Source organism: Ranitomeya imitator, chromosome 3 (assembly GCF_032444005.1).
Source record: "Ranitomeya imitator isolate aRanImi1 chromosome 3, aRanImi1.pri, whole genome shotgun sequence".
Classification (NCBI taxonomy): domain Eukaryota; kingdom Metazoa; phylum Chordata; class Amphibia; order Anura; family Dendrobatidae; genus Ranitomeya; species Ranitomeya imitator.
In genome coordinates, this window is record NC_091284.1 from 445,744,796 (window position 1) to 445,769,587 (window position 24,792).

Here is a 24,792-nt window from a genome sequence, read left to right on the forward strand (position 1 = left end):
AAAGTACTGCAGCGCGCAGGCGCAGGGCCTCTCTGACCTTTCCCGGCACCTGCGCACTGCAGTACTTTGCTTTGCCCTCAACAGGGCAAAGTACGCCGGAGCCGCAGCATGAAGACAAGAAGAGGACGTCATCGTAAGAAGATGGAAGGCGCCGGACCGCGACGTCCATCGTACCGGGACCGCCCCTGGGTGAGTATAATATAACCTCTTTTTCTCATCTTTTAGGATACATCGGGGGCTTATCTACAGGATTAAAGAATGCTGTAGATAAGCCCCTGATGCTGGTGGGCTTAGCTCACCTTCGATTTTGAGGGTGACAGGTTCCCTTTAAGCAAGAGGCACCACTGACCAAACCACACGAAGGCAAAGAAGATCTCCAAACAAGTCAGGGATAAAGTTTATTGAGAATTGCGAGTAGGGGTCTGGGTATAAAAAAAAAAATAATATATATATATATATATATATATATATATATATATATATATATAATATCTACTATATAATTGTCTAAGGGTCACTTCCGTCTCTGTCCTTCTGTCTGTCGGATATTCATTGGTCGCGGCCTCTGTCTGTCATGGAATCCAAGTCGCTGATTGGTCTCGCCAGCTGCCTGTCATGGCTGCCGCAACCAATCAGCGATGGCCACTGTCCGATTAGTCCCTCCCTACTCCCTGCAGTCAGTGCCCGCTCCATACTCCCCGCAGTCACCGCTCACACAGGTTAATGCCAGCGGTAACAGACCGCTCACTTCGTTACCACCGCTATTAACCCTGTGTGACCAAGTTTTTACTATTGATGCTGACTATGCAGCGTCAATAGTAAAAACATCTAATGTTAAAAATAATTAAAAAAATAAAAAATCATTATATACTCACCTTCCGCCGCCTTTCCCACTCCTGGCTACGCTCCGGTGACCGCTCCATGCAAGCCGCAGGTTCCGGTGGTATGGGAGAAGGACCTGCCATGACGTCACGGTCATGTGACCGCGATGTCATCACAGGCCCTGTGCGAGGAGCACCTGCCATAATGTCACAGTCATGTGACCGCGATGTCATCACAGGCCCTGCTCGAGAACGACCTGCCATGATGTCACGGTCATGTGATTGAACTACAAGTGGCCCTCGGAAGGTGAGTATATGTTTATTTATTTTTTAACCTGTGACATACGTGGATGGGCTATATACTACGTGGCTCTGTGCTGTATACTACGTCGCTGTGCAATATACTACGTGGTTCTGTGCTGTATACTATGTGACTGGGCAATATACTACGTAGCTGGGCAATAAACTACGTGACTGGGCAATATACTACGTGGCTGGGCAATATACTACGTGGCTGGGCAATATACTACGTGGCTGGGCAATATACTACGTCGCTCTGTGCTGTATACTACGTGACTGGGCAATATATTACGTGACTGGACAATATACTACGTGGCTGGGCAATATACTACGTCGCTGGGCAATATACTACGTTCTCTCCCTGTAATATTTTTAGCTTTTGAAGCAGTTTTGCCTGAAATTATTGCAACAATATGGGAATTGAAAGCAGAACTAAATATTGTACAGCTTCAGATCCAAAATTAGCCAATCACAGATGAGGTTCTTGTGACCAATCATAACCTGGATATGGCAGCCAATCACAGTGCATTACATCTGCTGCTTTGTTTGTTTTATCTGTTGGTCTATCTAGTGAATCATACTGTAGAGTTTTATGATGGGAGCCTTCAGATTTTTGTCAGCGGAGGATCGTGTGCGCGTTGTGCTACATGAAGAGGGTTATACTGGCCCCCAGATCGCAAGGAAGGTCGGCTGTAATCAGAGTACAGTCGTAAGAATCTTGCAGAAACATAAGCAGCTTGGAATCACCCAGGACAGGCCCAGATCTGGTCAACCCAGAAAGTCAACTAAAGGGAGGATAGAGTACTGATAAGAACATCCCTTGCCAATCGAAAGCTCACCTCTCCTCAGCTTCTGCGAGAATGGCAAGAAAAGTGCAATATTGAGGTAGCAACATCAACTGTTAGGAAGAGATGTTTGGAAGCAGGAGTGAGAGGGTGCAAGGCCCGAAAGAAGCCATTGATGACAGCCATACAAAGACAAAGGCGAAAACTGTGGGCATTGAAATAGTTAAAATGGAGGAAGGAGGAGTGGGAAAAAGTGCTACTTTTTGCATTTTAGGAAATGATGGCAAGTTATGTGAGAATGTTCCCACATGAAGAGTACAAGTCAGAGTGTTTGAGCTTCTCTGTGAAACATCCGATGAAAGTAATGGTCTGGGGCTGTATGGCAGCCAATGGTGTTGGAAGGCTTCATATTGTGAAGGGTATGGTTAATGCAAAAAAATACATAGACATCCTTAATAAGAAAATGCTGCCTTCTGCTCAACACTCTGAATTAAATAAAAAATAATAAATCTTAAAAAGTAAAAATTAAGTCTGTGTGAACTTGCATTGGAAGTTAATGAACTGAGAAACCTGTTCACCATTCTACACACTGTACTGGTGTAGGTATGGCTATGATGTAAAAAAAAATTATCAAAAATGCGCATACCATAACAATTTATACACTTGGGACATTCAAAAATGAGTATGGCATACAATGAGGGATTACAAAAACATATCTGTTCCACCAGTTTCACTGTAGAGATGCAGAAGCATGAAACATATAGTTTTCTTCACGCCTATGCAGGACTTTTGAACACCATTGTATATATATAAATATATCCCAATCGCTGATCGACCAGAGCACCATCCAATCGATTATCAGCAAATGGAAAGAACATGGTACCACAACAAACCTGCCAAGAGAGGGCCGCCCACCAAACCTCTCAGCTGGGGCTAGGAGGGCATTATTTAAAGAGGCAATGACAGCGGATATCAAAGGTAACCCTGTAGGAGCTGCAGAGTTCCAAAGCAGAGACTGGAGTATCTGTACATACTACCATAATAAGCCTTTATGGAAGAGTGGGCAGAAAATAAGCCTTTACTTACATTCAAAAATTGTAAGACTCGTTTGGAGTTTGCCAAAAGACAAGTTGGAGACTCCCCAAATGTATGGAGGAAGGTGCTGTGGTTAGATGAGACCAAAATTAAAATTTTTGGTCACAAAGGGAAACGCTATGTCTGGCGCCAAACTAACACAGCTCATCACCCCGAGAACATCATCCCCATGGTGAAACATGGCGGTGGCAGAATCATGCTGTGGAAATGTTTTCTGAAAGCAGGGACAGAGAAAACGGTTCGAGTCGAGGGGAAGATGGATGGTGCAAAATGCAGGGATTTGAGCAATACCTTTTTTTCTTTGAGTTTTTTTTTTAGTTTATTTGAGTTTTTCTTGAGCAAAACCTTTTTCAGTCCGTTAGTGATTTGAGACTGGGACAGTGGATCATCTTCCAACAAGACAATGACCCAAAGCATACTGCTAAAGCAACACTTCATTGGTTTAAGGGGAAACATGTAAATGTTTTGTAGTGGACTAGTCAATGCCTAGACCTTAAACCAATTGCGAATCTGTGGTCAGATGTGAAGATTGCTGTTCACCAGAGGAAACTTCTAACTTGAAGGAGCTGGAGCAGTATTGCCTTGAGGAATGGGCAAAAATCCAAGTGCAAGATGTGGAAAACTATTAGAGACTTATAAAGAGACTTATGCAAAGTGACGTGCAGCTGTAATTGCCGCAAAAGGAGTCTCTACAAAGTACTGACTTTAGGGGGGTGAATAGTTATGCACCCTGAAATTTTCAGTTATTTTGTCCTATTTTTTTGTTTGCTCCACAATAAAAAGAAAACCAAATGTTCACAGTTGTAGGCATGTTCTTTGCATGAACTTATGCAAACCCTCAAAAGAAAAAAAGTGAAATTCCAGGTTGTGAGGCAGCAAAACGTGAAAAAATGCCAGGGGGGAGGGAAATACTTTCACAAGCCACTGTATTAAACGTTACATCTATGGTCAGGCTGTGTTAGTACCTTTTTGCCATTAGTCATTTAGAAACATAGGAAGGAGCTTTGGCTAAGGAAATTTTCTTCCCTCATATACCAAATGTAGCAATAATGGCTTAAAGGGGTTGTCTAATCTCTGGACATTCCCTTAAATCTGAAAGTCATGTCCTGGGACTCCTAGCAATAGGCTGATTTCAGATTCAGTTGGCTTTATATCACCTTATTTATCAAATTACACCCATTTAAATGTGACTTTGCGCCTTGTGAAATTGCTTTAAATTATGGCCTTGTCTAATCTAGGTCTGTCTTGTATGCTTTCAGGGTTGAGCGATCCACTGATCAAGTCATCAAGCCAGTGAATGTGGATGCTTTGTCAAAATGGGTCGGTAAAATACCTCCAGATGTTTTAAGAGATATGCCAGTGATTGCACCAATGTTGGCCAAACTAGGCTATGATCCGTATGCCAACCCTCCCAATTATGGAAAGCCAGATCAGAAGGTTATTGATAATACAAGACGGGTAAGTGATGAAATAGGATCTCTTATAGCTTAAATTCTGTTAGTATTGCATTTTTCAGGGCCAGCACTTAAGTGTTTTGTAAAAATTTGAAAATCGACTTGGGTGCGGAAGTTATCCCTTAAGCCCTTACTGCCCATATAAGTCATTTACCCCAGCTAGAATGACTTTCAATGTAACACACTTATAGTACGTCAATCTCCTCCAAAACAATACTTTAAATGTCTGCCTTGGTTTTACTGTACTGTTAAAATGCCTTGGTAAAAATTGTCCTAGCTGGGCCAGAAACTCTTACAGGATCACGTAACTGATTTATTTTATGGGTTAACCTTGGCTCTACCCCCAGATTACCATGTAACGTGTTCTTTTTTTCTTTAAACTCATTTTATTGAAGGTTATACAGCATAACAAGTTTACGTCATAGAACCAAAGAACAAACAGCATTTCTCATTGCTCATTAATACTGTCTGGCAAAGTAAACCCTTCCCTTAACATTCCTTGGGTCTATTATCTTAACAAAAAGCATAAGACGCTCATGTCAGGCACCAAATATCACATACTTTATCACGAGGGAATGCTCTTCATCACCTGGGGACTAATGTGAGACAAGGAGGGAATCAAACCAAGGCTTATCAAATTTTTGGGGACAATGTCTATTTTTATATACCACCATCTTATAGAAAGCTACAGTATTTGCCATACTGACCCAGTGTGAAATCCGCGGGGGTCTTCTATCCACTTACCGTATATACTCGAGTATAAGTCGACCCACCTAATTTTGCCACAAAAAACTGGGAAAACTTAATGACTCGAGTATAAGCCTAGGGTGGAAAATGCAGCAGCTACTGGTAAATTTCAAAAATAAAAATAGATACCAATAAAAGTAAAATTAATTGAGACATCCGTAGCTTAAGTGTTTTTGAATATCCTTATTGAATCAGGAGCCCCATATAATGCTCCATACAGTTTATGATGGGCTCCATAAGATGCTCCATATTAAAATATGCCCCATATAATGCTGCACAAATGTTGATTATGACCCCATAAGATGCTCCATACAGACATTTGCCCCGTATAATGCTCCACAAATGGGGATTTTGGCCCCATAAGATGCTCCATACAGATAATTGCCCCATATAATCCTGCACATGGCCCCATAAGATGCTCCATACAGATATTTGCCCCATATAATGCTGCACATGGCCCCATAAGATGCTCCATACAGACATTTGCCCCCATATAATGCTGCACATGGCCACATAAGATGCTCCATACACATATTTGCCCCGTATAATGCACCACAAATGTTGATTATGACCCCATAAGATGCTCCATACAGATATTTGCCCCATATAATGCTGCACATGGCCCCATACAGATGCCCCATACAGATATTTGCCCCCATATCATGCTGCACATGGCCACATAAGATGCCACATACAGATATTTGCCCCCATATAATGCTGCACTTGGCCCGATACAGATTCCCCATACAGATATTTGCCCCCATTCCATGCTGCACATGGCCACATAAGATGCCCCATACAGATATTTGCCCCCATATCATGCTGCACATGACCCCATACAGATTCCCCATACAGATATTTGCCCCCATATAATGCTGCACATGGCCACATAAGATGTTCCATACAGATATTTGCCCCATATGCTGTTGCTGCGATTACAAAAATAAAAAAATTACATACTGACCTCTCAGGCCCCCGGCACTTGCTACACTCACCTATCCTCGATCCACCGCTGACCGCCGCTGTGTCTTCCCATCCTCTGCACCAACGTTCAGGAAGAGGGCGGCGTGCACTAATCGCGTCACCGCGCCCTCTGACCGGAGCGTCACAGCGGCACCGACGGTGGAACGAGGAGCAGGTGAGTATCGCGCACTGCCCCCGTCATACTTACCTGCTCCTGGCGCCGTCGCTGCACATCTGTTTCCCGGCGCCACATTTTCTTCCTGTAGTGAGCGGTCACTGTTACCGCTCATTACAGTAATGAATATGTGGCTCCACCTCTATGGGAGGTGGAGCCGCATATTCATTACTGTAATGAGCGGTACCATGTGACCGCTCACTACAGGAAGAAGCTTCAGCGCTGGAAGAAGCAGGGACGTGCAGGGACCGCGCAAGGAGTAGGTAAGTATAATTACACAGCCCCCGCTCCCCCTCCCCTGCCGACCCCTGGGTATGACTCGAGTATAAGCCGAGATGGGGACTTTCAGCCCAAAAAAGTGGGCTGAAAATCTCGGCTTATACTCGAGTATATACGGTATCTAATGGCTATAAAACAATGTTTTTAGAAGAGTGCGAGGGTAGTGAGTACAGGTCTCCTTATCAACGATTCCTAATATACACAACTTAGGGCAGAGTGGTACAAGGGGTGTATAATCACAATGAGAATAGGTATGGCCTCTTCTCAAAAGTCTGCAATAGGATGACGATAGCACATCAGGTGTATTACATCTGCGACCCCTTCCCCACATCTGTGGCGATCTGCAGTGGTGGATGTACCCGGTTTATATAACGTGCTAAGTGTCAGGTAGCATTGATGGACTATATACATTTGTACTAGCTTGTTACTTATTCCTCAGCGCCGCTGTTTAACGGCGCTGAGAAATAAGGGTATAGCGCCCCCCCAGTGTCCGATAATCTCCGGGGTCTCCGCTACTGGGGGTGGCTGAGACCCTGGAGTACATGATCAGGGCCGGTTTTTACAGTCCCCTGTAACGTGATCGTTGTTATTCACCTAATAATGGCAAGCACAAAAAAAGTCTGATTTACAATTCATTTCTGTCTCCTCTGATATGATCTAACATATCATAGGAGAGAGAAATGGGGTCCCCCAAGCCACCCCAATATCTCTGCCATCCCCAGACCCTCCTGCTCCATCCCCCAGCCCTCCGTGTCATGTTCCTGGAAGAAAATGATCTACTGGCCGGTATCTGGCAACAATAGGAAATTTTTCCTATTATCTCATTTTGATCACTGTGATAGGGTCTATTACAGTAATCAAAATAAAAAAAAATTAAATCAAACCCCCCTTTCTCAACCCCTTTACATACATACAGTGGGGCAAAAAAGTATTTAGTCAGTCAGCAATAGTGCAAGTTCCACCACTTAAAAAGATGAGAGGCGTCTGTAATTTACATCATAGGTAGACCTTAACTATGGGAGACAAACTGAGAAAAAAAAATCCAGAAAATCACATTGTCTGTTTTTTTTTATCATTTTTTTTGCATATTATGGTGGAAAATAAGTATTTGGTCAGAAACAAACAATCAAGATTTCTGTCTCTCACAGACCTGTAACTTCTTCTTTAAGAGTCTCCTCTTTCCTCCACTCATTACCTGTAGTAATGGCACCTGTTTAACCCCTTAGTGACCGCCAATACGCCTTTTAACTGACCTGAGATGTAAGAGACTTATATCCCCATACAGGTGACAATCCAGTAGCTGTCAGCTGTCCACTATAGCTGACAACTTGCTGCATCAGCCATGATCAGTGTTTGCACCATCCAAATCTATTTAACCCCTTAGATGCTGCTGTCAATAGTGACTACATCATTATAAACGGTTAACAGACTGTGGGGGCTTCCTCTTTATCCCAATTGGTGGTCTCAGATCATGATTGCATGGTCCTGATGTTTGTCATGGAAATTCATGACCAAATAGCGGCCTTAGAGTCTGTCGGCTGTAGTAACCTGTTCAGAAGTTAGTGACATTTAGGTGATAAAAATACAGATTTTCATTTTTCTCATGCCACTTTGCATTAATTCCTGAAAATCACCCGAAGGGTTAACAAACGACCTGACTGCAGTTTTCAATATGTCAGGGGGTGCTGTTTTTAAAATGGTATCACTTGTGGGGATTTCCCTATATATAGGACCCCCAAATTCACTTCAAACATGGATAGGTCCCTAAAAAAATACATTTTGTAAATTTCCTTGAAAAAAATTTAAATTGTTGCTACATTTTTAATCCTCCTAAAATGCTAACAAAATAAAATAACATTTTGCAAATGGTGCTGATGTAAAGCAGACATGTGGCAAATGTTATTTATTAATGTTTTGCTGTGGTATGACTATTGGGATTAAAGGGATAATCATTCAAAGTTTGAAAATTGCTAATTTTTTAACATTTTTTTCAAATTTCTGATATTTTTTATAAATAAACATAAAGCATATCAACCTAAATTTACCATTACCATAAAGTATAATGTGTCACGAAAAAACAATCTCAAAATCACTGGGCTTTGTTGAAGCATTCCAGAGTTATTACCACATAAAGTGACACTGGTCAGATTTCAAAAATTTGGCTCCGTCACTAAGGGGTTAAACTTATCAGTATAAAAAGACACCTGTGCACACCCTCAAACAGTCTGACTCCAAACTCCACTATGGTGAAGACCAAAGAGCTGTCAAAGGACACCAGAAACAAAATTGTAGCCCTGCACCAGGCTGGGAAGACTGAATCTGCAATAGCCAACCAGCTTGGGGTGAAGAAATCAACAGTGGGAGCAATAATTAGAAAATGGAAGACATACAAGACCACTGATAATCTCCCTCGATCTGGGGCTCCACGCAAAATCCCACCCCGTGGGGTCAGAATGATCACAAGAACGGTGAGCAAAAATCCCAGAACCACGCGGGGGGACCTAGTGAATGAACTGCAGAGAGCTGGGACCAATGTAACAAGGCCTACCATAAGTAACACACTACGCCACCATGGACTCAGATCCTGCAGTGCCAGACGTGTCCCACTGCTTAAGCCAGTACATGTCCGGGCCCGTCTGAAGTTTGCTAGAGAGCATTTGGATGATCCAGAGGAGTTTTGGGAGAATGTCCTATGGTCTGATGAAACCAAACTGGAACTGTTTGGTAGAAACACAACTTGTCGTGTTTGGAGGAAAAAGAATACTGAGTTGCATCCATCAAACACCATACCTACTGTAAAGCATGGTGATGGAAACATCATGCTTTGGGGCTGTTTCTCTGCAAAGGGGCCAGGACGACTGATCCGGGTACATGAAAGAATGAATGGGGCCATGTATCGTGAGATTTTGAGTGCAAACCTCCTTCCATCAGCAAGGGCATAGAAGATGAAACGTGGCTGGGTCTTTCAACATGACAATGATCCAAAGCACACCGCCAGGGCAACGGAGTGGCTTCGTAAGAAGCATTTCAAGGTCCTGGAGTGGCCTAGCCAGTCTCCAGATCTCAACCCTATAGAAAACCTTTGGAGGGAGTTGAAAGTCCGTGTTGCCAAGCGAAAAGCCAAAAACATCACTGCTCTAGAGGAGATCTGCATGGAGGAATGGGCCAACATACCAACAACAGTGTGTGGCAACCTTGTGAAGACTTACAGAAAACGTTTGACCTCTGTCATTGCCAACAAAGGATATATTACAAAGTATTGAGATGAAATTTTGTTTCTGACCACATACTTATTTTCCACCATAATATGCAAATAAAATGATAAAAAAAAACAGACAATGTGATTTTCTGGATTTTTTTTTCTCAGTTTGTCTCCCATAGTTGAGGTCTACCTATGATGTAAATTACAGACGCCTCTCATCTTTTTAAGTGGTGGAACTTGCACTCTTGCTGACTGACTAAATACTTTTTTGCCCCACTGTATTTGTGGCCATGGTAACTGTGCTCATTTATTTGTAAGACAATTAGGATGCAGAAAAGGATTTTCCACATTTAGAACAGGATAGCTCATACCGAGCAGTGCTCCCTCCTTGCATTTAACGAGGAAATGTATCCTAGAATTACAGCCAAGTCTGGTGGATTTCACCTCTTTATGTGCTCGATGAAGTTCTCAGGCCACAAGCACGGGCACTAATTCAGAGTAATCGTCCTTTGCTGTCAGAACAACCTCCACTCATCTGGGTAGGCTTTCCACTAGATTGGTAACACAAGGTTGCATAGTCCTTTCGGGTAATAAGGTATACCGGGTAATCAAGGTTTCATGTAAATTGAAACACCCAACAAATATTTTCTTCAAATATAAATATGTTTATCCAACAAAGTGCAAAAAATACAATCGAGTAAGGATATATACAGAAAATACTTCACTTCCGCTGTATACTGTTACCTTAAACCAGAGGTGAAGAACCTCAGGCCCCAGGGCCATTCACGGCCCTCGATGACCTTTTATCAGGCCCTCGAGCAGATTCTCAGGGAGCGCATTCTTGGGCAGGGAGGTCAAACGTTGAGCCGCAGCGTCAAAAAAGCAGCATCCAGATGTTACAGCATATTGGAGGGGATTTCATGAAATCCTGTCTCCACTTTGCATTAAGGCGCATGCGGCAGACCCGCGAAAACGCACATGCGGCGCGTCTTTTAAGAATGCAGCATGTCCTTACATTGCAGAAACAATGCAAGGACAACGTAGGTGACCTTCCTGTGACCTCAGGTGCAGATTTGGTCAGGATTTTACCTGCATAAAATCCTGACCAAATCCTGATGCAATCCTGAACGTGGACACATGCCCTTAGACTTCACGGTCATTGATGCTCTGTAGGGTGGAGTTGTCTTACTTCCTTGCTTTGTGAAAGGATGCCTCCGGAGCGATTGAAGTTTACTCTTCTGTATATTTATGGTACAAGTTATTATCCAATACCTCTCATGCTTTGAAGTGAGGAGCTCTCGCGTCTGTCAAGCTAATTAGAACGAACCTTGAGATTTGAGCGTTTGAAGTGCTGGGAAATATGCCTTGTTAATTCAGCTCCCCTCCTTGTAGTAGCTTGGTGTTGTATCAAGAATTGGGAGTTTCAATGAAAAGCATCTGTTTCCAGATGCGGCGGCATGTAACACTTAACAGAGAGGCAACAGAAAGTGCTCATGATAACGAGCCACATAGAAAGCATCCGTTTTAAATAGAAAGATTTTCCCAAAAGCTACAGGTGATGATTTTTGGAGTACACCATTCTGTTGAATCTACTCCCTCGTTGGAAATACACGCTATTTGATCATTTGTTCATACGTAGTGAAAGAGCTGCTTATTTTTAATCTGGATTTGTTGGCGCAAAATCTGCAGCATATTACAGCAGCAGCAACAAGGTGAATGAGATCTTAAGAAATCTCCTTCACGCACTGTATAAAAACAAATGTGCATGTAAATCAACATGTATACTTTATTTTAAATCCACTCCATAATTCTTAGAAAGATCCATAAGTTTGCAGAAAAATCTTTCTAACTTATGTTGTGTCAGAATGGATTCTGAAACTGATAAAAGAATCGCATATATATCTACATATATTTTAAGACCGTGAGGGTAATCAAATGTGAGGGCCATTATGTATCCCCCAGAATGTGGCCAGAAGCATACTGAACTGCAGGAGTGCATTGTAGCCACAGCTGTAGTTACCATGCAAAAAAAAAAGTGTGGACTTGGTCAAGTTTTTTGACCAAGTTGGTTTAGTAAAACATGCCATGGGCTTTTTTTTTTTCTTTTTTAGAGATCTGTAGGATAGTAGAGGGATGGATCTCTCCCTTCAGTCCGGGTCTTATAGGTGGCCCATGACCACTGTTTTCATTTAAACCTACAGTAAAGGTTTGGGTGTCAGTTTTTGTGTTTGGATTTCACATGCAGCAGAGCTGAAGGTGTTGTGGTTGTATGCCTGGCTGTGTGAAGCTAACTTAGGCCAAAGCCAGTGATGTGGATGAACACGGTAGCACCCAAGAACCTTACGGGGGGTGCAAGTACCAGCGGCACTGGACATTATTTACATATTTCCGGCAATCCGGAGGGGAACGACTTCATGTGTGCAGTATTTGGACAATAAAAGATGTTTACTTCACTTGCCTGGGTAACTGTCTCACTAAATTCACTGGTGGAAACGCCACTGCCTTGCAATATATATAGCACATTTTTTACAAGACTGACTTTCATAGAACATTTTTTTTAACCTATAACATGAAAAGGAAAGTTAGTAATGTAACTTTCATTACAAAATCTTCAGTTTTACTCAAATGAGTTGTTGCAAAAAATGAGTACATCCCACATCAAAAACAACTACATCTAGTATTTTGCATGACTTCCATGATTTTTAAGGGCAATACGAAGTCTTCTAGGTGTTGAATGAACAAGTTGGTGACTTTTCCATTTTTCAAGAAGGACCTCTTTTTGAACCTGGATGCTGGATGGAAAGTGATGCTATGCTAATTTATTCCGAATTCTCTATAGATGTATGATTGGGTTCAGATCAAGAGACAAACTTGGCCATTGAATCGCTTTCACCCTGTTCTTCTTCAGAAATGCAACCGACATCTCACTGTAGGCACCATGAATTTTTCTAAATTAATTTAGAAAAATTCATAGTGCCTACAGTGAAATTTAGTGGTGGCACTGTCCTTATGTTTGCTGCTTGAGTGCTGCTAGTGTCAAGAGGCTACATTTCATTGATGGTATCATGAGTTCATAGATGTACTACTCTACATTGAAAGAGAAGATTCTACAATCATTCCGTGCCATTGGTAGATCGCACGTTACCAATATGACTGATCCAAAACACATCTGTTGCATGTCCCTAGAAGAACAGGACAGTGATTCAGTGGTCAAGTCTGTCTCATGATCTGGACCCAACTGAAATATTTATGGGGAATTTTGAAGATACAAGTTAAGCATCACTTTCCATCCAGGACCTCCTAAAGAGGTCGTTCTTGAAGAATGGAAAGATAGACGTTGCAGTAGGTCGACAACTTGTTCATTCCATGTCTAGAAGACTTGGTGCTGTTCTTAAAAATCATAGCTGTCATGCTAAATACAAGATGGTTGTTATTTAGGTGGGGTGTATTTGTTTTCGATCAATTAATTTGAGTAAATGCACAAAATACTCTAGAAGGAATTATTAGAAATGATTTGTGTGAGAGAAAACATCCTTTACTTGGCTAATTGTGATGAATGAGTGTTTCTATATACAACGTATTAATATGGACTACATGAAAAGCTTTCTGCACCATTAACACTTTTTTTGTTTGGTTTATGTATTTTTAGTTTAATTATATGATACCTTGAGATATAAAATAAATACAAATGCAGCCAATTCTCCAATTTCTACCAATGTTCACTAAGGTCTTCCATGACCATGTAATGCTGCAGGTTAGAAGGACTCAGAGGAGCCTTCTAAGAAAATCCTTGTTATAGCACAGCCCCCATCTGCTGATTGATATGATCCTTCCTTCTATAAAAGATTATGAAGAAACGTCCTGACCATTTTCTTACTGATTTTCCTATTTGTATTTATCATTATCTTTGTTATGCAGTAATACTGGATTTAAAAGGCGAATCAAATTGTACATTTGTTGGTGACTTTTTTCTATATCTATGGCCCGCTCCATCTCTAAAGGTATGGCTACATGCTTCCGTATCTTTTGGCCTGTCAGGCGTTTGCAGAGCGCTGGGTATTTTTTATGCATACTGTAGCGGTTAATGTTCAATGTTACCATTATTATGGGGATGAAATCTAAGTCGCGTAGTGCCAGCTCCCCTTGGCTGCAGTCATAGACTATAGTGGGAGAAGACAAAACCAAGCCTGGCCTAACAAGAAGCCCATTGTTGCTGTACCTTTCATTCTGGTGCTCCAATTTTCATTTTGATAAGGTCATATTACAGCACCAGGCACAAAATACTAATGCCCTCTCTCTGCTTAAAATGTATGAAGCTCTTCTAAGGATTCTCAAAGAAAACGTCCTATTACTGAATGAAATCCTGGCATAGTACAGAATGTTTATTTTGCCCTAATAGTTTCTCTTTTCATTGTGTAAACCTTGTAAGAGGACAGCACGGCTTGGGCTCATTCGTTATATTCCTCACCCATCCCTTGTAGATTGTGAGCCTTCGCGGGCAGGGTCCTCTCTCCTCCTGTACCAGTTGTGACTTGTATTGTTCAAGATTATTGTACCTGTTTTTATTATGTATACCCCTCCTCACAAGTAAAGCGCCATGGAATAAATGGCGCTATAATAATAAATAATAATATGTGGCCGGCCACAGAACGTAATGGACCTGAGGAAAGTTTGGCCTTTACTTTGGGACCTTCTAACTACCCCATATTATTTTGCTCTCTAATAAAGTAAAATAAAAAAAATTCTACAATTACGTTTTAAATAGTAAAACTGCTGCCAAAAAAAAAAGCTGTAGGGCTATAAGTGGACAGTAAACTAAACTTTAGTGATTGATGCCAAGACAAATATAAGCAAGGGATGGCTCAAAAGAGACGTAGATGTTCATGCCCACAACATAGTTTTACTTCTGTATATCACTAGTCAGGTCACACACATGCTTACTGATCGCCATTTTCCCCGGTTTACAGTCCCGCTCTGGTCCTCTTCAGTATTGGGCTGCCGGGAAAAGCTGAGTGCAGCGCTTGGAAGACCCTTAGGGACTGAATGGATCAGTGGGCAAATGTGCACCATTCTAACGTGGATAGTAGTGAGACACCACAAGTAATTGTGTTTATTTAACAACCCCTTTAATGGTCCATTTCATACAATTCCGCAACGATGTAGCATTCCTTTTTTTTTAATCCAAAATTCTTAAACCAGTGATTTTTTATTTTTTTCATGTAGGAAAGAACTCTAATGAAAATTTTTCATTCTGCTTGGTTATTATACATGTGGATGAAAATACATACTCGTTAAGCCTTTTTCTATCAAGTGTTAACCCTTGTGAATTTTTTTTTCCTTCAGAAAAAGCTGAGTGCAGGAAGAGGACTGCTATCTTTTAAGACTTTTTTCTGGCCACACACGCAGTAACATTCTTGTCTAGACATATAACCGCTGCTCGCCCTCCTGATGGCCTTTGCCTTCTGATTATGGGTCACCGGGAGATATGTAATGAGCAGAAGGTCAATAGCACTGAGTCCATTTCCATCAGTCACCATAAAGTTAATTAAGTGCTGTGAACGTGCAGTAACATTACTTTACTATATAGACTTCTCTACTCTGACCTCTCCAGCTTTGTGGCAGGAGCAGATTATCAAAATTCCTTTTACAGGTGGGCATCTGATGACTGCGCTGTCTATTGTATTGTTAATATAGAGAAAGAGCGGCACATCCAAGGAATAAACGAATAGGATCTTCTTTATTGCATAACAAAAAGGGATTAAAAAAAAAAAAACCTTTTCAATGGAAAAGGGTCAAATGATAACCAGGAAAGACTGGCACATTTCCGGTGTATCAATAATGCCCTTACTCAAAGTTACACCAGAATTCGCCAGTCTTTCATGCCTACCATGTAAAATTTTTTCTATGAGTAAAGTGGTCACTGTTATGCCGGAAACCCGTTGCCACTTCATGGGTATCGTGAACTTGGAAATGTGTTTTTTGTTTTTTTTTAATCCGTTTTTGTTATGCAATAAAGATGATTCCATTATTTTATTCCTTGGATGTGCCGCTACTTTTCTCTATATTTGTGAAGCGGACAGTCTGCTGGAGCATTGTCAGTTGCACACCCTAAGCCAGAAATCACTACATGGACCATGGATGTGGTGGGCCTTTATATCAAATCATAAATTATTGATTTCTAATAGCTTGTTCCGTGTATGTGGCTTTAGGGTTTCTTATGAACAGTGCATACAACTGAAGAGGAGATCCAGTGTAATACTAAAGGTATCATAGGTTTGGCCACTTATTCCCCCTCCATATATATAGGAGAGGTTTATACACATATACACACCCAGAGGCTTTGATTGAAGGAATTTCCTGGTTGAAAGTCTCAGTATAGTCCTCCCTAGCCGAGCCTTCTCAGGGCAAACTGAGGTCACTAACAAAGTCAGAAAAACAGGCTAAGGCTAAGTTCACATTTGCGTATATGTGCGCATCGTATCGTCTGCAAACACATGCTTACGCAGCGTTTTTTATCTGCATCCGCTTACGCATGACGGCACAAAAACGCTGCTTCGTCATGTGTTTGCGTGCGTTTTTTGTCTGAGTTTGCGTTTTTTATGCGCATGCGTTCGAAATTTCCTGGAGGGTGTGTCTCAATCAGTTCCTGGACATGCACAGCCCGAAGTACGCAAGCGCATCAAACGCATGCGTACGCAAGGACATGCGTACACATGTGTTCCCATAGACAGTAATGCGTTTTTTTTAAAATATGCCTGTGCATATTTGATGCCTCCAAAAATGCAACATGTTGTGTTCACCGGACCCCGCTGCACACCGCGAAACTACGCATACATACGCAAAAGCATGCAAACTCATGTCCATGATTACACCATGTTAAATATATGTACGCATGACACATGCGGATGTATGCGGATCAAACGCTGCGTGAACAGACGCAAATGTGAAACCAGCCTTAGTCAGTGACACTACAGGAACTGGATCTTCAGAAAACCACTGCAAGTGAAGCACAATTTCTCAGCGCCTATGGGGTGGGTTCAGAGGCGTAGCTAGAGCTTTTGCCGCCCGGGGCTATTTCCGAGTTTGGCGCCCCCCCTCCCCCCCCGGCTCAATACACACAAAGGTTACCAAAAATAGTTTTCCTGTTTTGTAGAACTTAAACTGGGCCTAATGGTGTCACCCCCACATGCCAAACCTGTGACTTTTAATTAATTAATATCAGAGAGAACAAATGACCGCCATACACAACACAATCCACTCTACCAAGACCAATAATATCACATACAGGAAGAAACACCACCACACCATGACCAGACCACATAGTGACCGAATAATACTATATACAAGGGAAAAATACCGCCACACCATGACCAGATCACATATTACCACCAGTTGGTGACCAAATATCACATACAAAGGACAAATACCACAACACCATTTCCAGACCACATATTACCACCACATAGTGACTGAATACTACAATACTGATCAGTAATAAAAAAAACACAATACTATCACCATAAGTGCCAGTATTCACAGGAGATCTGTACTTAGTATGCAGTGTCTGTGTAGAGGTAATACAAAGATCACTGGTGGTATTATACACAGGAGCTCTGTATATGATGTATAGGTAATACAGTGATCACTGGTGACATTGTACACAGGACCGCTGTATATAGTGTATAGTGTCAGTGTATAGGTAACACTGACTCACCAGTGACGTCTCTAGATAAAGTCCTTCATCTTTCATCCAGCACAGACCGCCATTTCTTCCAGCCAGGACTCGTTTCTGCAGGAAATAACACAGTTATCTCGAGCTCCGCTTGCAGAACACATTACTTAATTTTTAACAACTTCTACATTACACCACATGAAGAAAAAAAGGTGATATAGTGTCACTCTGCACATTAACAGGACCGCCCCCCCCCATTTAAAACGGTATACTCAAAAAATAAAATAAATACATGACTGCAGTAATAATATCCCTTAATTAGCCCCTATGGTAATAATATTCCCCACCCTGGCCCCGTGTATCTCATTCCTGGCTCTAGCCATATGTTCTCGCATCCTGCCCGCATGAGTATCCATTCTACACCATATGATCTCCCCATCCTGCCCCATCAGTCTCAATCGTATCCATCCTGCCCCATGATCCAATCCTGCCCCATGTCTTTCATTCTGCCCGTGTCTCCAATCATGCCCCGTATCTACATTCTGCCCATGCCTCCAGTCCTGCCCCCAGTGTGTCCAGCAATCTGCCCCAGTGTGTCCAGCATATTACCCCCAGTGTGTCCAGCAATCTGCCCCAGTGTGTCCAGCAATCTGCCCCAGTGTGTCCAGCATATTACCCCCAGTGTGTCTAGCAATCTGCCCCAGTGTGTCCAGCAATCTGCCCCAGTGTGTCCAGCAATCTGCCCCAGTGTGTCCAGCATATTACCCCCCAGTGTGTCCAGCATATTACCCCCAGGTTGTCCAGCAATCTGCTCCAGTGTCTCCTGCATATTACCCCCAGTGTGTCCAGCAATCTGCCCCAGTATGTCCAGCACTGCCCCCAGTGTGTCCAGCAATCTGCCCCAGTGTCCAGCATTGCCCCCAGTGTGTCCAGCAATCTGCCCCAGTGTGCCCAGCAATCTGCCCCAGGGTCTCCAGCATTGCCCCAGTGTGTCCAGCATTGCCCCCAGTGTGTCCAGCAATCTGCCCCAGTGTCCAGAAATCTGCCCCAGGGTCTCCAGCATTGCCCCAGTATGTCCAGAAATCTGCCCCAGTGTGTCCAGAAATCTGCCCCAGTGTGTCCAGAAATCTGCCCCAGGGTCTCCAGCATTGCCCCAGTGTGTCCAGACAGAGAGTGAGACATAAAGAAAAAAAAAAAAAAGTAAAATCCTCACTTCTCCCGTTCCCAGCGCAGGTCCGGTGCGTCTCTCCGGCTCTGCAACGCTCAGGAGGACAGAGAGGCTGAGCGTGCAGTGATGACGTCATCGCACCCTCTGCCCTGAGACGTCGCAGAGTCAGAGGGCGCTGAAGACGCTGCAGCTGCCGCGCAGCCGCAGGTACCAGGAGAGGTGAGTATTAGCGCTGGCACCGGGGGGGTTGCTGCAGGAAGGGGGGTCGGCGCCCCCGAAGATTTAAAGGGCCCACGTCTTTTTTTTTTTCTTTCTTCCTCCTCCTGCAGCGCCGGCCGCGGCCCGGTGACCCGCCCCCCCCCCCCCCCCCCCGCATTCCCCTTCTACGCCACTGGGTGGGTTATACAATGCAGAAATTGAACAGTCAGTTCTTGAAATTAATGTGTTGAAAGCTTGAAAAATGGCCAAGCGTAAGGATTAGAATGACATTGGGAAGGCCCAAATTATGATGGCTAGATGACTAGGTCAGAGCAGGTCCAAAGCGATAGGGCCCGTGGGATATTCCCGACATGCAATACCTATCAAAGTGGTCCAGGTACACATCTTTAGGGCATCATCATCAAATGCATGTATCCAGTGACTCTGCAGTCTCTGGAAGCTGATGCCAACCGTCTGGGTCAGATAGATGATGCCAGCTGTGTGGGGTCAGGAATGGTCATAATGGCTGCTGTTTTATTACCACTTAAATATATTTAGAGTTTACTACTATACGGATTACTAAACCAATCCTTAAATTGGATTAGCTTTTTTTTTTCTCTATGAACTAATCCGTGAATAACTTAGCTGGTATAGTGTAGGTATTCTTAAGTGGACATTTGTCAGCACTGCTTGCAATTAATTCTGCCTAAGGCTACGTTCAGACTAGCGTTGTGCGCCGCTGCGTCGGCGACGCAACGCACGCAAAAACGCGGCAAAACGCACGCAAAAACGCTGCGTTTTGCGACGCGTGCGTAGTTTTTTGCCGAAAATCGGACGCAAGAAAAATGCAACTTGTTGCGTTTTCTTGGTCCGACGCTTGCGGCAAAAAAGACGCATGCGTCGCAAAACGCAACAAGCAAAAACGCATGCGTCCCCCATGTTAAACATAGGGGCGCATGACGCGTGCGTCGCCGCTGCGTCGCCCGACGCGGCGCCGACGCAGACTAGCACAACGCTAGTCTGAACGTAGCCTTATAGCAGAATTGAACATTATTCTCTATGGAATATGCAATGTCAGTATTTTATCGGTGAAGAGTCCACCTTCGTGACTATAGTAGAACAATAGAATGAAGAGTATTCACAATAAAGGGGCCGTGGTAATCCAAAGATACAGGCGGCCTATTCATTCTCTGGGCACCATGTGAAGCTCCTCTGTGGTGGCTGACTGGACCTGAGGGCACCGCCACTGGATCATGCGCAGTGCGCTGACGAAGCTAGGGACTGTATGCTCGGCTTCTCTGCATTTTTCCCTAGCATGTAAGTTTTCACTGGCATGCGTAATTGTTCAGGGGCCAATAAGAAGATGTGAGCAGTGTCGGAACGTTATTTGGGCGTGATTAAAGCTACTGTTGAAAGATTAGTCGAGGAGGAGTAAACGTTCCAAAGGATTAGTCAGTGTAAATTTGTGTATTGTCTGCGGCGGTATATACGGTAAGTTGATTTGGCACAAATACTTGCATTGGTGTAGTACATAAAATACATAATTTTAATGCATGAATAAGGATCTATAACCTAATAGAGGTCTAATGGTGTTTAGGGATCTGACATGTTTGCTATAAGACCAGAAACACATGGGCTACTTGCACATTGAGCAAGTCTGTAGGAAGCTGTTCACACCACCAAAAAACTCGAAGGCACAAAAAAGCACAGTGAGGTCAAAAATACTCTGTTGTAAAAAAAATCACAGTAATAAGCAAGTGCTTGTCAAAAGATGGGAAAAAAACAGGGTATTTAGTTGATACTTTTTTTTGCAAAAAAATGTATACTAAGCTGATCCACCAATCGTCAAGGTATACCCTTATAGAGCAGTCCTACCTAATGTATATAATCCCTATCTGATGTATTTAAAACCTGATCATCTGTATAGTACCTGTATAAGCAGGTCTAATGGTGTTTAGGGATCTGACATGTTTGCTATAAGACCAATATTTAGAATTGAGAGTCCTCAGTGGTTGATACCTTTTAATGGCTAACTGAAAAGATGGTAACAAATTGCAAGCTTTCGAGACTACACAGGTCTCTTCATCAGGCAAAGACTAAAACAAATTCTGAAGAACCACATATTTATGCACAACATAGCACAGAGAAAAAAATGGGGGAAAACCATGGATAAGACAGGTGACATGAAGCAGAATTACCATGAATGATAAACAGTTATGTCCATAAATATTGGGCCAGCTCTTAGATAAGGAATGTTTTATTGTCCTCTGATTAGGGTCTCTGTTGTGATGACCCCTCATAGTCTCAGGGGCAAGTTCCTTAGTTGATGTAAAAAGATATAAATCCGTGCGACACATTCATTCCTGCAGTGTGAGTGTCAAAGGTCGTCATCAGTTTATATTCCCAGACTCTTCTGTCTCTCTGAGATTTGAAGCTACCTTTTAACACAAGTAATTTCATGTCCATAATGTTATGATTTGGGAGACAAAAATGTAATGCCACAGGTAGATCCATTCATTTTTCTCTTATTGTATGGTGATGAGAGTTCATCCTTGTTCTCAGTTTCTGCCCTGTCTCCCCCACATACAGACCCCTATTTGGACATTTAGTACACCACATTAGAAGTGAGGCATACAATAAGAGAAAAAAGAATGGATCTACCTGTGGCAATACATTTTTGTCTCCCAAATCATAACATTATGGACATGAAATTACTTGTGTTAAAAGGTAGCTTCAAATCTCAGAGAGACAGAAGAGTCTGGGAATATAAACTGATGACGACCTTTGACACTCACACTGCAGGAATGAATGTGTCGCATGGATTTATATCTTTTTACATCAACTAAGGAACTTGCCCCTGAGACTATGAGGGGTCATCACAACAGAGACCCTAATCAGAGGACAATAAAACATTCCTTATCTAAGAGCTGGCCCAATATTTATGGACATAACTGTTTATCACTCATGGTAATTCTGCTTCATGTCACCTGTCTTATCCATGGTTTTCCCCCATTTTTTTTTCTCTGTGCTATGTTGTGCATAAATATGTGATTCTTCAGAATTTGTTTTAGTCTTTGCCCGATGAAGAGACCTGTGTAATCTCGAAAGCTTGCAATTTGTTACCATCTTTTCAGTTAGCCATTAAAAGGTATCAACCACTGAGGACTCTCAATTCTAAATATTTTTCTATCTACTTGCTAACACGGTACCAAGATATATATCTTTCCTGTTATAAGACCAGAAACTATAGCAGAAAATAACAGGTCAGAGATGCTAGTGTTGGTGTTTTATCTAGTTAATGGAACATACATCTAAAAGACAAAGAATTTAGATACTGAGCCGGTCAATCTAGTGGTGTGATTACTGGAGCATACATGGATAATAGAGATATTTCCAGACATGTGAATATATTTTCCACAGCCCTTTAAACTATATCCTGTACAGGTAGTTTAAGAGAAATGACTACACATCCTCCCATAGATAATTTATGGTGTATTGTCAAGAGGAAGATGAGACACCAGACCCAACAATGCAGACGAGCTGAAGGCTGCTATGAAAGCAACCTGGGCTTCCATAACACCTCAGCAGTGCCACAGGCTGATCGCCTCCATGCCTTGCCACGTTGATGCAGTAATTTATGCAAAAAGAACTCCGACCAAGTATTGAGTGCATTTACTGAACATACATTTCAGTAGACTAACATTTCGGATGTTAAAATCATTTTTCAAGCTTTTGTTATAAAGTATTCTACTTTACTGAGATAATGACTTTTGGGTTTTCATTGGATGTGAGCAATAATCATCAACATTAACAGAAATAAACAGTTGAAATAGATCACTCTGTTTGTAATGACTCTGTCTAATGAGTTTCACTTTTTGTATTGAAGAACTGAAATTAACTTTTTGATGATATTCTAATTTTGTGAGATGTACCTGTATGAGCCTAGCATGATGGGAAAAACCTTGATTCTAGTGATGTATCAATTACTGAGCTGTTTGCTGCAGTTTTGATAAAATCGCTGTTTTGTCTGCAGTCGGTCTATCAGTTCTGTAAATTCTGAGCTCTGTGTAACCCCGCCCACACCACTGATGAGGGGCTTTCTGCCTATGCACAGAATACACAGAAATCTACCAATCAGTGTTGTGGTTATACAGAGCTCATGAATATGGAAGCTTATATGGCTGCAGGTTTGCTATTCCCTTACCTCCTACTGATAAAACCATTAATTTATCAATGCTAAAGGAAGCAGCCCAGGAAGCAGTACATCATTGGAATCGGGGTCTTTTTCTCGACATATTACTGCCATCAGATCAGGTTTCCCCCAGGGTACACACTGTGCGCTGCGGGGATTCACTGGTTTCTGAGTTGGGACCGGGGGGTATGTATGAGTTATACATGCTACCGGGCAGAAGCCCTCTGGTGGGCTTGGCCTCACTCCATACACTTGTGATGATCAAGGCTGCAACACGTCTAGTGTCGTGGCCGGCTAGAGGGCGTGGCCTCGCTCCATACAAGTGTATGGAAGAAAGGCCACACCCCACTGTATGGCGGTATGTATAACTCTTATACCCTCCGGTCCCGGGTCAGAAATCGGCGAATACCCACAGCACACAGCGCGTACACTGAGGGGGGATTCATAAGTCTGCCATCACAGTGAGCGACTGCATACCTCTCAATTTTGGTTGTAGAACCCTATGAAAGCCATGTTCCCACCTGTGACATGCAGTACCGCACAAGGCCTAGGTGTTATTTACCTACTGAATTTAATCTGCGAATATGGGGCAGATTTTATGATATCTTTGTCTGACACTGGCTGCATTTAGGAATAAACCTACATAGAGCATTGCAGTAAAGGCCAGCAGCAAGATAGAAAGTGTTAAAATACATATTCCAAATTTTAGGAGAGGTGTGAATGTCTCCTAAACGGTCTCTACCTGTCAATCGTTACACCTAGTGCTGCTTTACATAGTGCTGTCATTTATTTCCACCAATAGCGCAAAATGATTTACTGCTGTTCTCGTGGCCATTTGTCTTTGGTGATAATTTACCTGTGTCATGTCCATATTCTCTTCTCTGTGCCAGTGCTCTCTTTGATTTCTGTTCCCAAAATAAGCCACCTGCCACCCCACAGGATACCATTTGTGACCTTTTGCTGTCTGTAAAAATCAAGATCCATGTAAAAAAAACAACAGAATATTAGTACAAAATGTACATGCACACATGACAGCTCAGATATGGAATACAAATAACATGCAAATTGCCACTTCAGAGAGAAAGAGGACTAGACCTCTATAGCACCACCTGTTGGAAGTAGTCCTTAAAGTCAATATCGACCCTTCAGTGAGCCTTGTCACATGACTTAGGATAGAAGCCAAACCAGAATCTCAGTTTGCAGACAGTGTTTCGGGGTTTTGCCCCTCGCAGATGCAAAGTGTGAGACCTGATTTAGGCGTATGAAAAATCTAATGAGTAACATTTCTCCTTGTAGAGAGTGGCATGTCAGTGTGAGCAGGCTTATTAGCCATTCAATGCTCCTCTTGGAAATTAAATATGCAAATTGCCTCTGCGGAGAGGAAGAGAACTTGAACTCTATTGCAACCTAAACGTCAATATCGACCATTCAAAAGCCTTGCTATATGACTTTGGATAAAAGCGAAACCATAATGTCAACTTGCAGACACAGTGTTTCGGAATGTTGTCTCTCACACAGCCAAATCAGATCTCATACTTTGCACTGATGAAGGGCAACACCTCAAAACACACTGTCTGCAAATTGAGATTATGGTTTGGCCTTTATCCTAAGTCATATGGCAAGACTCATTGAAGGGTCGGTATTAACTTTTAGGATTGCTACTTCCAATAGGTGGCACTAGAATTCTAGTCCTCATCCTCTCTGAAGAGGCAATTTCCATATTTAATTTCCCAGAGGAGCA

The 24,792-nt window shown here is 42.5% G+C and overlaps 1 protein-coding gene across 8 annotated transcripts in view; it reads left to right on the forward strand.

Moving 5' to 3' along the window:
* The window catches only part of TPST1 (tyrosylprotein sulfotransferase 1), a 147,136-nt gene that overhangs the window by 89,191 nt on the left and 33,153 nt on the right, over positions 1 to 24,792 (forward strand). For all 8 annotated transcript variants that reach the window (XM_069757384.1, XM_069757385.1, XM_069757383.1 and 5 more), the window contains one exon: positions 4,261 to 4,459. In XM_069757384.1, coding sequence (XP_069613485.1) covers positions 4,261 to 4,459 — 199 coding nt within the window. The remainder of the gene's footprint in view (positions 1 to 4,260; positions 4,460 to 24,792) is intronic.